General features: G+C 33.9%; 1 protein-coding gene across 4 annotated transcripts in view; it reads right to left on the bottom strand.

Annotated features, from left to right (window-relative positions):
* Positions 1-1,917: 1,917 nt before the first annotated feature.
* Positions 1,918-17,489, bottom strand: part of LOC149785354 (prolyl 3-hydroxylase 1-like) — a 96,643-nt gene continuing 81,071 nt past the window's right edge. For all 4 annotated transcript variants that reach the window (XM_089979259.1, XM_089979261.1, XM_089979260.1 and 1 more), the window contains 3 exons: positions 15,487-15,604; positions 11,174-11,246; positions 1,918-10,375 (listed from right to left, as the gene is read on the bottom strand). In XM_089979259.1, coding sequence (XP_089835385.1) covers positions 9,944-10,375; positions 11,174-11,246; positions 15,487-15,604 — 623 coding nt within the window. In that variant the 3' untranslated portion in view covers positions 1,918-9,943. The remainder of the gene's footprint in view (positions 10,376-11,173; positions 11,247-15,486; positions 15,605-17,489) is intronic.

Below are 17,489 nucleotides of genomic sequence, written 5' to 3'. Positions count from 1 at the left end.
TGTTTTTGTGTTTTGGGATTTTTAACATAGCTTTAATAATTTCAGGTCATATGGCAATGATGTCTGCAGTGTGGCAGTTTATAGTGATGTCTAGCACTGGGGCATCATGTCCCACCCAGTCACATTATCCTGACACCAGGCCAACCAGGCCTTACACTAACCTCTTAATACTGAGTGCCAAGTAAAACAGCTGTAACTTTTTATTTGTATGACTTGGCTGAGGTTCAGACCTGCAACCTTCCGCATCTGAGGCAAACACTCTAACCACTTAGGCCACCAAAACAGTTCTAAAAGTTGTTCAGATAGATTAATTTGTTAATATGTACATCTTAAGATGAGGACTGTACTATTTTCTAAGTTTCAATTGCAGAGCAATCCTTAAAAAGTTGCAGGACTGTGTGATACACAGACATGGAATTCTGTATAACTCACCCGGAGGGGGTAGAGTGGGGGACAGTTGATGGGAAGTATGTGTTAATAAAAAGAAAATTTTGATTAACTGATATTTCTACAATGAAACAGATAATAAACAACAATGTCAGAAGTATTGCAATCACAATAATAGGAATAATGAATAAGATCAACCTGAGCCATATCAAATTCTCACCACATGTCCCTGGCAAAGAACCTTAGGATACCAACTTCTCTATAATAAAACAATGCCTCATAAGATAGGTGGCATCTTAATAGGGAACGCAATTAAAAAACAAAAAAGACCCTATATTATATGGGACTGACACTCCACTGGAGGAAAGAAACCCAGCCAGATACACCTCTCCCTTGATAACCTGCACATAATGGGGTCCACAAACATAGACTGCACTATAAGCCAGGCAAAGTTACCGAGGGACCTCCAAAAATGTAAAAAAATCTGCATCAACATCGAGAAAACCGTGTTGGGAGGAGCGGCGTTCAGGAACTAGGTTGTTTATTTACTGAATCCTCATTTTACAATCATGTTGATAATAATTTTTAATAACGTGATTTTTCTAATGAAGTTGTTCGGTATTCTGTTTATTTCTTTTCAAAATATCCAACACATGAAAGATTGTTCCAACTGGTTTCAACAACCATCACGTGTACACAAAAATATCTGTATTACTGCTTTTTGTTTTCTTTATGAGTCTGGTTCCCATAGTGGTGTTTAATATTATCCTGCCAAATCGGGAGTCCATAGAGCAGGGTACTAGACTAACCGTTAATACACCACCAAACAAGATTCCTTTTTTTTTTAAAACATGTGATATTTATTTCATGAGACAATTGTCTACGTCAAAACTCAACTTTGATATTGTTAAATTAGTACAATATTGATGTCATGATTTTATTGGATGTAATAATGAAACTTCTTATCATCCATGAGGATATCTCTAAGTGCCAGTAGAAGAATTCTCTGAAACTCGCTTGCCCACAATGGACCATATCTGTGAAATTAAGCTATTTATTTTAGAAGTATTCATTTCGCTTGGCTGCCTTGTTATGTTTGATCTCAGTTATGAAAGAGTTGGTTAATTGAAGGTAATTTATGTTAAATACACAATAACATTTATAAGTGTTCGATTGATCAAATGAAGTGAGTTCACCTGACAAACAACAGGGGTTGCTAGATTTTAAGTTTGTAGGATTTTCATGCCTTTTAACTTTTCTTTTATTCCACCTCCTTTACTTGATTCAAAAGACATAATTAACTTGATGATACAAACAAGTCCAGCTTTTAGTTCAGTGCAAAAATATAACAAATACTTCCAGAAGTCAGTTATCAAGACAAGGTTGGCACTTAATTAGGTTCTCAGAGAAACGCTCGCGGACATAGTTGTTATGGTAGATTGACGCATTTTACATTTAATTACAAGAGGACACATTGCATTTATGATGATTACACTTAAAAGGAACTAAAAGAAAGAACTAGAACACAAATTTCAGTTGATAAAAAATTATTTAATTTGTATTTATTTATTAAAGTACTGCCTCCACTCGGCATAAGTGACATTTTCATTGATCAAAATTTCCTTATATATCATTAAATGTGGTGTACGTGGAATTTTGTTTGGAAAGAAATTGTAAAAAATGAATGACCTATTTTTAAATTTGATATTTCATAGTGTTAAATAAAATGTCCAGGTCCTATCTACTGTTTTCAACAATAAAACGAGCGATACATCAAAGTTTCCGTTACCAATTTTGATCATGATTTTCTTCAGGTCCAACAAATAGGGATCAATTTTTGGGGTATTTTCTGGTTTAAAAAATGAAATCCACTCCTGACCCTGCGTTATAAGTGGGTTTGCGAGTTATCAGGGCACAAGTTTCATAAAAAAATTATTTAGCAAAAACCAACCAGATATCATAAAAAAAATCATTTAGCAAAACCCAACCAGATATCATAAAAAATCATTTAGCGAAAACCAACCAGATATCTTAAAAAATCATTTAGCGAAAACCCCAAGCTGAAACAACCATCTATACAGGAATCAAGATTTTCAAGATGGTGGCCATGTTGGACATTCAATAAACAGCACTTTCATTTAGGATCATTTACAATAGAGTATAAACCCAATATCAAAACAAGAAGAAATGGCAATAACAAGGCTTTTAAGATGGCCCCTATGGTAGCCATAGTGAAAGTCCAAGAGGAATTAATTTGGTTTAGGACAAACAAGACATCTGAATGAAACTGTTACTTTTCTCCAAGTAGTTTTTAAGGAGTGGAGAAAATGGATTCAGATGGATACAAGGACATCATGCAAGCTCTTTGTTTTCAACCAACAGATTAAAAGCCTCATAAGCAGTGGCATGATAAATCAGCCCGCAAAACCCGTGCTGATACAGACAGATTATTTGAGGGTCTTACATCACCTATTCATTAAAATCTTCAATTTTGTTGTATACAAATCTGTCTGGAACACAAGCATATAGTTTAGACACTAATATTTGGTATACAGCCACAAAAGTTAAAATGGTCACAGCAAACTGTGGACAGACCTGTCTGCAAAGATTCCTTGATTTTATGAAAACGTGACATCAGATCCACAAATCAATCGTCAGTATCAACAAAGGTTTGGGTGATTGATTTAATGGAACACATAAGCAGGGCACCACTGTCATAATTACCATCATTTTTCTTTTCAAAAACTTTCAAGTTAATTTGAAAAGTTAACATTTTTCCTTTTGCATTTTTCAGCTTAAGGATAATAGCTTTGTATTCTTCAAGTGCAAAATGTGTTTTCAAATGGTAAAATAATAAACAAATTAGTACAAAATAAACACAACCAGTTAAAAGTACCTTAAAAGTAGACCAATTTTAAAAATAGGATAAAACTCAATTAACATTTCTGGTTAACATTATCACATACATGATGACTTGTTGGCTACTTTTTTAATATATCAGTTTCACTTCAGAGCTAAGTTATCTATCACTGTTTAAATTAAATCTTTATGTTTTAAATATACATATATTTGCAATGGGTACTTTTCCCTTTCTATTCTTAGTTGGTACCTATTGAATGCCACTTTGTTTAAAACCCAAAATGTTACCCAGGAATGTAAGAACAATGATGTGTGTTTATGTGGAACAAGAAAAACCCACCCCTGGATACACATTTCATGGGCAAAACCTCAGCAATGCCTCTTTACTGTGCACAAATTAGGACTCTCGAAAGGGATTTCCATATAAACATCAATACATGATACTACCAATCCCTCCTGTTTTAGTTGTTTTCTCTGATGCTCACTCATCAATATTCTTAGAAGCAACAAATCTGATTTTTTAAAATAAATCACAACTTATTTTAAAGTACCTTAAATTTTTAAAAGTAAAATTTTTAGAAAGTGCTAAAGAGAGGGTATGTAATAAATACAGTGACCCCACTATAGCACGCTCCATTATAACATGAATTAGGATATAACGGTTGTGGTGTGGCTTCCGAAATTTCATATACATGTATTTTTCTTGTACATGAAGAAGAAAAAAATCTTTCTTAAAAGTACAAAAAAATGCAAAAAGTTTATTATCATTTTGGGTTAGAGAGTGCATATGAATAATATAAGACAATCGTAGAGTGGCTCCTGAAACTTTATATGTATTTTTCTCGTACATGAAAAAGTAGTTTTTTCTTTTCAAAAGTATGAAAAATAACGTGTAAAAAGTTTATTCGTTTATTCTGGGATCACATAGGGCTTCGCCAATGTTGCAAACTTGGATTTTTTTCCTTATTGGCAGCAAAATATACCATCTGGCCATTATTTTTATTATTGGTGACATTGTTGGTTGTTTAAACTTGTATATACAACCATTGGTTTGGAGTGGAGAAATTCAGAGGCCCCATGAAAAAGGAAGCCACAAACTGGATATAAATGCACTAAAATTTATCTATTGTTACATAAACAAATTCTTTGTCCATAATGACAAACCATCTAAACAGTGCATTGTTATATCATAATCCGCTTATCTTGACATCTAGCATGAGTACTATATGTTGTGAGATATCCACTTTTTTGTTGTTGACATTTCTGGTAACACAGATCAACCAGACAAGGCATAATCTCGTAATCTATCTTTTCGTCAAAGTTTTGGCTGCTGGCTTCTAATTAAATATATTTACACAGACTGACATTTGTATGTGAAGTAAGTAAAATTCGATTTTAATGAAAACGTACTCAGCAAATGGAAAAAAATCAGTCTCAATCATGCAATACAGTTATTTGATGTTGCCGACACAATAAGAAATGGGTATTTGTTTGGTTCTCCAAAGCTGTCCTTTAGCGGTGACTTCAATAACGCATGCACCCTTCATCAAGGAAAGCCAACTACAATCTTCAATAAAAACAAAGAATCTTTCTTCAAAGGAAGTCAGTACCAAACTTTTGCATTTTTCAACGAGACTGGAACACGTAAACTGTGTTATGAGAGTTTCCTTTTTGCAGGGAAAAAGTTTATGCTTACAAACGCTACCAACAGTGACTTAAAACGCAAACTAACTTTTACTGACTTGGGACGTACTGAGAAGTAAATGTGCTTCGTCATTCGTTACATGATTGTGCTTTGTTTTTCCAATGAATTCAGACCAATATGACCTGTGACAAAATTACTGAATATTTTAAATTTGGGTGTGTGCATATTTTCGATGGAATCACTTGTATTGTGGATTCAATGTATATGATGACATTACATGGTGTTGATACTCTATTCATGCTATACTTTAGTCATGTATATATAAACAGTATTCACATATATGTACCACTTTGTGGTTCTCTTAATAAACTAAACTATTATATATGCCTTCTCTGTTTTCACTACAGGTGTAGTTCTCATTTAATATGCATCGATTTAAGATGGTAACTGTGCCGGTGAAGTACATATTTTACTACCTGCATTTATTACCCATCCACCTGTGCAAATTTGTTTGGGGTACATGCATCATTTTTTTCAGCTAACTGACGTGATTGCTTATAACATGGTTCGGCCTATAACATCGGTTCTAAGGCTCCCAACTACCATGTAATAGCGGGGTCACTGTACAAAACCAAAGTCATCTTTTGTTCAGAGTCTGAGGGAATGAACTTGTTTGATTGATATAGTTTATGAACAAGATAACATCAACAAATCCCTATGCCAGATCAAACTTTTTCTTTTCAACCACTTTGATCAAAACATGTTTGTAGTTTACCCCATCCAATGCAATTATCCATGTAGTTTTGTGCATCTATCCCATCCAATGCAATTATCCATGTAGTTTTGTGCATCAATCTATCCCATCCAATGCAATTATCCATGCAGATTTGTGCATCAATCTATCCCATCCAATGCAATTATCCATGCAGTTTTGTGCATCAATCTATCCCATCCAATGCAATTATCCACGTTTTGTGCATCTATCCCATCCAATGCAATTATCCATGTAGTTTTGTGCATCTATCCCATCCACTGCAATTATCCATGTAGTTTTGTGCATTGATCTATCCCATCCAATGTAATTATCCATGTAGTTTTGTGCATTGATCTATCCCATCCAATGCAATTATCCATGTAGTTTTGTGCATCTATCCCATCCAATGCAATTATCCATGCAGTTTTGCACATCTATCCCAGCCAATGCAATTATCTTTCCCATCCAATACAATTACTCATACAATAAGTACTGTGAATTCATTTATTTTTGTGGGTATAAATTTCTGTTGTTTTGCAAAAAATACTGCTACAGCCATAACAAATTTCATCAACTGGGAAAGAAATTCTATTGTTTCCACAGAAGAATCACTTTTATATGGGTCCTTGTGAATATTTGGTTGGTACCAATCACAAATACTCGTATCCAATGAAAAATACTGGATTCACATTACTTCATACTAAAGCATGTTGTCACAGCATTTATAAATATAATTCACACTACAGTCCTACCCGTTTATGTCCACATTCTCGGGCCCCGAGGAAATATTGTCAACATAGGCGGATGTCGAGATAAGTGTATGGGTGGAGGACTGAAAAAAAGATGCAAGTAAAATTCGTCAGTAAGGGGTACCCTGTCATCAGCGAGTAGCATTTACACTTTGAGAAAACAAACAATGGGAATTTTGAGTACATGAAGACTAAACCAGTGTGAAATACACTTGTATATTGACAAATTACATTTTGGTTACCTTTGTGTAATAAAATCCACAATCAAATACTGCATCGGTCACATCCTGATATGAAAAACATTCACTACACTATTCAATGTCGGCATTAGCACATGGTTGCATAGTTGTTATTTACATGCTTCAGGTACATGTACTTAAATTGTCCTAGATTTTGGTCAGGCTACCAAGGGGATGGGGCTATTCACAGGGAAATGAAAACCTGTCAACAAGTTGTTTTAAACAGTACATGTATTTAGTTACAGAAGTCATCGTGAAAAGTACATAAAAGCGAACAAGAGATATGCGGCTGATATGATTAATGAAGGCATAATATTGTATACAATGACACATGCTAATGAGGTATTAAAAGAAAATGTTTCTTGCAATACAATATTGTAACAATGTCAGCCCAAGTGGTATACATTTCAAATACATCCCGGAGATAACAAGTTATGAATTTTCTCAAATTACAAATACATGTAGCAGTAAAAGATTTTAATGACAAATACATATACATGTAATTGAGATTATTATCTATAGCATAAACAATGCATAAAATTACAATAAAATTTAATTTAATTTATCAAGGACTAAACAAAAGCCTGTTTTGCTATTATCTGACCATGACATTAAAGCCTGGTGGCAAGATCAAATAATTGTTGATTAAAGTACAGGTCAGATCTGGCCGCTTGCCGACATAAATGATTAGGCAGCAAATTAAAGCCTGGTGCCAAGATCAACTAATTGCTGAACAAAGTATGGGTCAGAACTGGCAGCTTGTCGACATAAATGATTAGAAAACAAAGGATTTGTTCAAGCTGGGACCAAGGGCTTCTGTTGACATGTACGTTTATTTTTCTATCTCAACGTCAACATAAGCATGACGATTTTGGTAGTAATAGTAGACCATGGGACAGAGACTTTGCTTTTTTGTTGAAATAGGCGACTTGTCGACATAAGTGATGTCAATATAAGTGGGTAGGACTGTACTAATATATGCAAGGCAATAGTTCTGGCAAGGAACTGATTTAAATACTGACTTTTCCATTAAGTGCTTACAACAAAATACTGAAATTTTGATTTCTTCAATACTTCTGGATATATAAAAAAAGCTACCCCGTATCAAACGGAAGATCATCTAAAGAATTGTGTTAGAATGCCCATACTCAGTATTATTGCACTTGTTTAATTATAAATGTGTTGAAATAAACATCTGTGAAAGGCTCATTGTCAGATGTAAAATAAAAAAGATATAACATTTTTGCTGGCTTATAAATCAAGACCAAAATCTAGGCTTCATCTTACACTCAAAATCGACTTGTACATGGATTATGTCATTCAATGTCAAGTAATATTTCGTATGTAAAAACAAAATCTCCAAATGTATGTGTAAAAATAATTATCATTTTGGGGAAAAGATTGTGTATGAAAAATATAGGACTCAACATTTAGAAGGATTTAAAATATATACACAATCATCAGTATTACATTCGCTTACATCAGATGCAATTGTATTAAAGTAACATGCACTAGTAAGACAGTAGTTTAAATTTGATTATATATATGTGTATTAGAGTAGACAAGTTAGAAAATGTATAATCATGACAATGACAGATATTGTATTGCATTTTTCTTCTTGCACCTCGTGATCAAATAAAATATCCCCAGATACGAGAGAGAGGTTTCAAGACGATTGTAATCTGTATTGTTTATTTACCAGACAATTGTATCTTGTTCAAGTACAAGGGCAATACTATATTCCAATATCAGTTAATACCACTGAATAAATAGTTACTTCTAGTCTTAATTAGGGTACCCACATGGCTTTGCAGTGTTACTTAGATACTAATTAAATATGCTACAGCTGTGGTCAGGTCATTCCAGATAACATCAGCAAGATTTGGCAAACTTGATCCAATTAGTGAGGCTACCAATAGGGAAATGAGGCTACCCATAGGGTATTGTGAAAACAGTATCATCTGATGCCATTAACTGTCAGGTGCTTATTCAACTAGTAACACCTTTTTGTACTTGCTGACAGAACCGTCAGAACAATTTAAACCAACAACAAGCATGAGCAAAGATCAAAGCCAAATGCCGCCAAAGTAAAGGAAGTGTACTTGAACTGAGTCTCACTGAGAGGAAAATCTTATTTGTTGGGAAAGAAGAGGTCATTGTACTTGCAAAGAAAATTACACAGAATGCTAAATGGTCATTCGTGGAATTTAACCTAAATGGAGTATGTATGGATATAAATATTGTGAATATTTTCAAACTGAAGGAGTATGGTATGTATTTTAAAAGATTCCATTTACTATATTAATGACTGCTTTCTCTCTCCGAGAATACTTCATCAAAAAAAAGGGCAGCTCTCTCTCTCTCATATATCAGGGCATATTTTATTTTGATCACAAGGTGCAAGAAGAATAATATGCTATGGAATACATATGCCTCCCCCTCTCTCTCTCTCTTCAAAACAAAACTGGTAAAAGCATTTTAGCATCAGTGATGCAACTTCCTTAATACTGGTAATCTGAAATAGCATACAATAATACTATTAATATTCATGAAACCAGAAGTCACTAAAATCTCATTCAACACAGCATAGTGAATTTTATCTTGTCTGTAACTCAGTGCCATTAAATGTAGGTACAAGTACCTAATTTATTTAAATTACTTCATGTGAATTGGGTATTTTTAGTTACACTGAATGATACTAACCTGAAAATTTACTCAGCTGCAAAATGGATCAAATTTGTAATGCAGTGTGGAATGGGCTATAGCCAAAAGACAAAGCAGAGGTATTGATCCGGCTTAATTTTTTATACTCAACATCAACAACTTGTGGAAAATTTACAAAATTTGCAAATTCATCTTACACTATGCATTGACTTATAGGCTGGGAAATACAGTACAAGAAAGAAATATAACATCCTGAATTGTAGGTAACACTGACCTACTTTTGTATAATGACAATCATGACATATGTAACCAGTATTAGGCAAATTCAAGATTCAACATCAGGGATAAAAAGTTTTTTAAAAAGTTATAAAGAGTACTGAACAAAATGAAGTCAATGTAACCTGGCAATGGCATTATCAAACTATGATAAAATCTCCCTTTAGAATATTTTATATCGTTTATATCTAATTTTACAGATCTAAAAGAATACATCTGTAATGCCCGAACTTAATCTTTCATGAAAACACAATAATATATCTGTGACTTGAGATCTATAATTAGGCAGGTCTGCATAGGAATTTTCCTTTCCCCAAGATTCTAAACTGCATTTACAAACAAGCTTCACCTTCACATCACACTAACATGGTCACAACTCCTCCTTCTCCATGGCCACAGATTTCACTTCCATCATTGAGGAGTTTATTTCTTTGCTTGTACTCACTTCTGATTCATTCTCTGTCTGTTCAGCACCAATATCTTTAGATTCTTTTGATGCAGATTTACTTTGTGAGTTTTGGTCATCAGCATTTTTATTTTGTACTACATCTGCTATTGCATCCTTAACTTCATCATCTTTAACTGTGTTTTGATTTCTGTCTGTTACTGTTGCTGTTGTACCTTCTGCCCCCATGTGGGACAGCACCCTCTTGGCAGTGATACGTGACAATTCTACGTAGTTGGGATCTTTAGTGTACCACATAGCCAGGGCACATCGCTGACCTTTCAGGACTGCTCTAACTCCGTGAAATTCACCAGCATTAAAACCAACTAAACGACCACACTTAGGATGTACAGATACCTAAAAAAAAAGGGCAAATTATAATAAAAACACATATTACCAATTATGTAATACATCATTTCACAAAATGATTTTATACACTGTGAATTCTAGTTATCTTAAGGATAACACATGAAATGTATTGAGCATTTAACTTCTCTGGATCATATTACGAAGAGGTCCAATTAGGCATGATCCTGTTCACCTGATTTACAAAACAAACCAGTTGACAATTTCACTAAGCAGGCTTAAGAGTACTATAAGAACACAACCTATGCAAACTTTGTCCTAAAAGTCATCTTGATTTTACCTATTTTACTAAAGTCCAATACTTTTTTTCCAAAGATAAAGCCATAATTAATACATAACTCTTCCATTTTCATAGTGATCAATGTGTGTTCCTTCATTAATTATAAAACAATGATCAAAGTTTGCAATATTCTCAACAGAATGTTATGTACATTAATGGGAAATACTTGCCAGTCTAGAATCAACACTCACCCAGAAATTTTGAAAACTCTCCTGACCAATGGTATTTATTTAATTTTTATTTGCCATTTTGAGTTGAACATATCAGGTAAGCAAACCTATCAGATCTGAGCAGAAAACTGTTACAAGGAAAATAAACCACACCAAATAAATATTTCAGTGCTCTTTGGTTTGTCTCCCCCTTACAGATGTATGAAAATGGACTTCAAATGTAACTTGAAAGAAAGGGCATACACTTTTAGTTGCCTAATGGCTGTCATTACAACAATAAAAACCAAACTGCAGCTGACAAATATAATGCAAAATAATGACCACAAGTTCAAAACTGACCTGTTCAGATTTATTTGGATAAGCAAAGAAGAAATCTCCCCCTTCTATGTCCTCATTCAGGTAGAGAATTGCACTAAAAGAAAAACAAAGGATTAATAAGTTTGTGCCTGTCTGCATATGTGTGAAATATGTATAAGTTTGTGTACTTGAAGTGTGTATATGTGTTACATTTTATGGCATATAGAGAGAGCATTTGGAATGAAATGAGATTTACAGAAAGAGGGGACCTTATTGGGACTTTCAATTATTTTGTTGCCTTTTATTTACAGGAGAAAGCTAGACAATAATAAAACCATTTGTATCTTTACAAAGGTATGTCCTTTTAACATCCTTAGGAATAATGTACATAATCTGGTAGGGGCCCCGAGTGGCCAAGTGGTCTAAAGCGCTATCCGTTACAGATCACTGCCATCTGACCTCTGTCTGCATGGGTTCGAATCTTGGATTCAGCCAGTGTGGGTATGTGAGAAAGCTTGCCAGTAGCTTCTCATGGGTCAGCGGTTCTTTCCGGGGTTTTCCCGGGTTCTTCCTCCACCATTAATACTGGCTGCCATGTATAGCCTATCATGTGCTGAAAAATGGCGTTAAACCCTACAACAACAACAACAACAACATAATCTAGTGTGCTGCATACTCTGTTGGACATGATTTTGTCATCAGATGGGTAAAACATTTTACAAAATGTTAATAGTTTAGTGTATTACAATATATTAGGTTATCTCACACCTACTGTTCTCTCAAAGTACTGATATTTTTAGTATCACTGAATAAATGCAATTAAAACTGAGGTCAATTTACAAATAGGATGGTGGGTTGGGGTGCTAAAGAGTATATTGAATCTTCAAAGCTTTAACTGAGAAGCAAGCCTGGTATATAATCAAAACAAACTTTTCAAGTTTTATGACATTTCTAGGTCGTTTAGAAGAAGTGGTGATAACAAACTTGTGCTAATGGACAGACAGATGAAAAACCATTCCTTAAAGTGTTATGTTCTAAAAATAACCTCTCTGTTATTTATACCCCTGTCTTGCATAAAATGTAGCCCCCATTGCTTGACCTTTTTACCTTCATCCTTGACCTACTTTGCAACAAATATGCACTGGTCTGCCTTTTGCTGTGAAGTGATTGTTTGATTGGTGCTTAACTGCACATCTACACAAAAGGTGACATAAACAGCTTGAGTCAAGTTCCTTTCCCAGAGAAGCATCATAGCAGCAGCCCAGTCTGGCCATCATTTGATCTTAATCATAGCAGCAGCCCAGTCTGGGCATCATATAATCTTAATCATAGCAGCAGCCCAGTCTGGGCATCATTTGAACTTAATCATAGCAGCAGCCCAGTCTAGGCATTATCTGGACAATCAATATGCTTTCTTAAAACTCAACCTGAATTCATACTCATCTCAATATTTTGTGCCTCTGTGAATGTTTCTATAAGGTCACATGTTTGTATATGTCTAAATGTTAGTCAATAAAAATAAACAGCTCATTTAAAAAAATTTTTTTTTACAGCAATAATTCTTTTCCCGAGTATTCCAGGATCCCTTGTCCAACCATCCCACCCCTACCCCAACCAGGACCTTTCCAGGCTTGTGTGCACCCTGAAAATATTTAGCTTGCAATATTTGAGCTGGGTTTTTACACAAAGTTGAGAGGTTTTATGAAAGTGGAGCCTGGTTTCAAGTCCAGCAAACAAACCACTAAGCCCTTATGGCTCAACTGAATAATGCAAAATAAACAAATATATGAAAGTTTATGCCAACATATGACAGACAAAAGACTACTGTGCTTCATCCGAATAAATAACAGTTTGGCACCCCTCTCATCTGCCCTCATATTGTTGTTTATGTCTTTTTTCACCAGTATATGATAATATCATGGTTTCCACACTTTTCTAAATATAAATTTCCAGGTCTTTTCCAGTTTTTTCCAGGACGAAATTAATTTTTTCAAGGTTCACATATGACCATTAATGAATGGAATTAAAGAACATTTTAGATTATAAAACATGCGTTTTCCAAATATCAAGATGTTTCTCTTTCAAGACTCTCAAAAATATATATGTCAGAAAAGATAATCATGTACAAAACCACAAAAGGAGTCGCATGAAACAAATCTGACTATATTCCTATAAATTGGCCTTTAAAGCCATTTCAATGTACAGAATACAAATCCTAACTTTACTTTGCTGACATGCATTATGTTACTACGTGGAGACAACATAATGAGCATAAATTATTTTGTTTCTTTCAAACCTTTAAGTCTAAAGAATTCTAAAGCAATATATGTGCATGTTATACAAAGTAAACATTTCCTATCACAGTATAAAAAAACCCCAATAAATGCTAAGTATTAGAATCTTATCTTGCAACAAAAAAATGTAACCCTGAATTTATGTGTGCTAATAAAATCTCAAACAAGATTTTTCAACCATCTAAACTCCGTAAGATGATTTGGTTAAAAATTCTATCATTTAAAGACATTTACAAAAGAGTTGATTTAAATTTTGACAAAAGACCTTCAAAATTATAAATTATATATCATTGTATGAACAAGGACTGATTTTTCTGTAAAATCAACTTGTCTTCTTATTTCATTAAACCAGTCTCCAAACCTGTATTGATACATGGGCTCTTATCATTTCTTAATATATAATAAAAGGGATGACAATTTCCAATTTCTATTGTGTTCTTTTTAAGATCTGAAACCAATGCTTCAAGCTATATGTCACTGTGCAATAGTTTTGCACCAAAGTTCAGCTCAGAGATTCAAAATTTTTTTAATCCGGGTTTCCTCTGAATATTTCAACCCCATTTTTCACATTTGGACATTTAGGAAGGAGTGTGGGTTCAGAGCAATTACATATAAAAAATCTGGAATCTGCCACCACCATAAGATAGCTTACCAGTGGGCCTAGCAAATATAAACTATGTTATATCGACTTATATCTTATATCAGCCAGATCAATAGCAAACCTGCATGAAATCGATAGGAAAATTATTTATTTTCTCAAAAAAGGCAAGTATTATAATCGTTATGTTTTTAATCTGCTGACCGACTAGATGAAACTTGGCATAGATGAAACCTGACCCAGTACTTGCCATTTGTGTTAATAGTCAAATGACTTCACAAATCTCAAACAAGGGCACCGGAAGTCCAATAGTCACGTGATATCAACAACAAATTCCTTTTTAATGTTCTTGTACAAAATTTCAGTTATATTAATGAAAGTCAGATACCTTTTGTAAAAACCAGAAAGAACATATAATTCTCAACATACTTCTTTCGAGAACAACTACAAGAAACTTGTCAGTATGATTCATCAAGCAGAGTAGTCTGGTTCTTTGCTGCATGAAAGAGCGAATGTCAATGTGCGAGTCATGTGATACAACAAAACTCTGTAATGCTGGTCTCAGAATAAATATAGAGAATTTTGTGCTCTTTTGTTTTTGTATTTTTATTACAACCAGTATACAACATTCATTAAAAAAATATTTTCTACAATATCTGAAAATGACAATTGTGAGATTCTGTGTGCTTGTGCGACTAGCAATTGAAATTGATAGCACCAGTTCAAATTTCATCAATGCATTAGTTTTATTGTCTTTCAGTAGATTAAAGACATACCGATTTTAATATTTGCAATTTCTGAGAAACGAAATAATTTTCACATCGATTTCATGCAGGTATAATTTATTTAACGTTTAAGTTTGCTAGCCCATCCGCTAAATGAAGTGGCTATGCTTTAATGCCACCATGTTGGACTCTTGTGATGCTAGACTGGTTTTCATACCTTCCATATAAAAAATGATATGGATATCGAGCTGTCTGTGAAACAAAATGTCTACTAGATGAATCTAATCCACTGAGCGTTTGGATTGTCTCAACAAATATATTTATGGCAAGAATCCAAATTATCCATACTGCAACCTCCTAATATTCTGGTGAGAACTTGATAAATTTAACTCACAAATAGTTCAGTTACGACTCAATTACGTAACTGTTTTGGGCGTCAAGTTGTGGAGGAAAATTCCTGGGTTTTTCAAAACTTTCGTCAATATTTGCAAAATTCAAGGACTTTTCATGGTCAGGAAAAAATTATCATTTCTCCCAACTTTTTCCCGATTTCCCAGTAGTATGGGGACCCTGTAATATACCATGATTCCCATCAGAAGCTATATTTCAGTGGATTACACAATATCATGTAATTCATCATACTGCACTGTTGTGATGTCACTGTTTCTCATAAGATGTCATTATTTACTGTCTGTGAACTTTCTGCCACATTCAAGACAAAGATGACTGCTAACATACCTATAATGTCGCTGTATGAATGAAGTCTCTCGCGCAACGCAAGTGCCATCTGGTTGCATGTCGCAATTATCGGAATGGACTGGGTGACTAAGGTCATCTGAACGATCTTTTTCATTTCCTGAAAAAAATTAAAACATTACATCCACACATTCTGAAGACTACAGTCTAATATAAATTATCAGAACTTCATGAGATACATATTTTGTCTGGATAAATGACATGAACGATATGGATAGAAAGAATAATTTAGGTCCTCATAACATCCCATTGTTATAGATGAGTAAGAAGTCTGGATACAGATTTTTGGTGGGGATTTTTTGTGCACTTTATTGGCACTATTAACATGTCATTGGCTTTATCATGCCAAGGATATAGGAACTAAGTGCCTTTTCAAGGACACAATGAGGCAGCCAACCTTGGCTGGTCTGTGCTGGCATCTAACCTGTGACCCTTAGATTATGAGCTACCATGGCTCCCTAAAAATGTATGGATAAGAAATGTGTTACAGTATTTGACTTGTAATAAATATTTTTCTTGTGTTAAAAAAAAAGAAGGGGGGGGGGGCAAGTTCATGAACCATTTTCATTAGAGGTATATAACATGGCTTGATACTTTTGTAAGAAATTATCTTATGTTGCAATTCATGACAATGATAAATAACTACTATAGATATGTATGGTAACATACTACTGCCTACATATCTGCAAACATGTCTGATTACAAGAGTCATCTAGACATGACATATTACCCCCCCACCCTTTGTCTAAGCATAGCATGTACTGTACCACCTCTAGTTCTCTACTTAAGTAAAGTACAAACCAAACGTCTAGCACTATGGATAATCAGCATCTTTTATATACTTCTTAAGACCAAGCTCCCTCAATTTTAATCAGATTTTTCCAGGAGTCAAGCTAGACTTGAATTTTATGGAGAAGTAACTTATCCTTTTGGGAGCTGAACAGGGAAAAGTGGGAGGAAAGAAATATTTGTGTGTGTGTGTGTGTGTGTGTTGTTGTTGTTGTTGTTGCTGTTGATTTCATTCTCTTATTTGAATTATGCCATGTATTTCCCGGTATGTATATTTGCATTTAACATTGGTTTTAAGCAATAATTTATTTTCAAGTAGAAATTTAAAAAAATATTATTTATATTATATTACATATTTGGTGCATGTTTAAAAACTGTCATATTTCATATTCAATGTATTTTGGCAATATGACTTAAAAAGAGAACAACAGCAGCTATACAATGTCATGAATTTTAATTGAGTAACTAGATTACAGTATTGTAATTGCTAGTACAAATGCTTAATCATCAATTCCTAATCAAGAATTTTTCTTCTTACTTTCTAAAAGTTCACAATACAAATGGCAGTTGAAAATATTTCTAAACTTAATTTGAAACAACCCATGCACCACATACATGACAGCAAATGCACGTCTTTCAGATCATACTGTTTATCCTAATTTCTTTGTTGCAGATAAAACTTTACCATAACTGTTCATGGACAACACACTGAAGAATGGAAGTCAAAATATGAATGAACCCTTTTTTTTTAACTGAATCGATACAACCAACATGCAAGTGCATCTATTTTTAGAGGGAGGGGTTTTCTTAATGTAACCACTCACTTTTTAGCTTCGTTACAACAGTTCATTGATAGGATTGTAAATATAAGGTTTTATTATTTGTCTACGAACATGGTGAAATATTAAGCATTGGTTAAATAGTATTTGCTTTGCTGTTTTTTAGGGTATGGGTTTTTAAAAAATATTTTCTATAAGCCATTTTCACAAAAATGAGTGAACTCAGAAGAATACAACTTTGACTTTAGAGCATCTCGCATTCCACAATATAACACTGTCCCGTATGTTTCTGACCTACATAATTGTATTTAAAGCTAAATCTTCAATAATGTAATATTTAGACTCTGCTTTCTATGAACTGTATATTATCTTTAATATATCTGCCCCATGATTTACAAAAACAGACAATCTAAAAAA

This window comes from Sinohyriopsis cumingii, chromosome 13 (genome assembly GCF_028554795.1).
Source record: "Sinohyriopsis cumingii isolate HCF-2022 chromosome 13, ASM2855479v2, whole genome shotgun sequence".
NCBI lineage: Eukaryota > Metazoa > Mollusca > Bivalvia > Unionida > Unionidae > Sinohyriopsis > Sinohyriopsis cumingii.
This window is presented reverse-complemented; position numbering and strand designations above follow the sequence as displayed.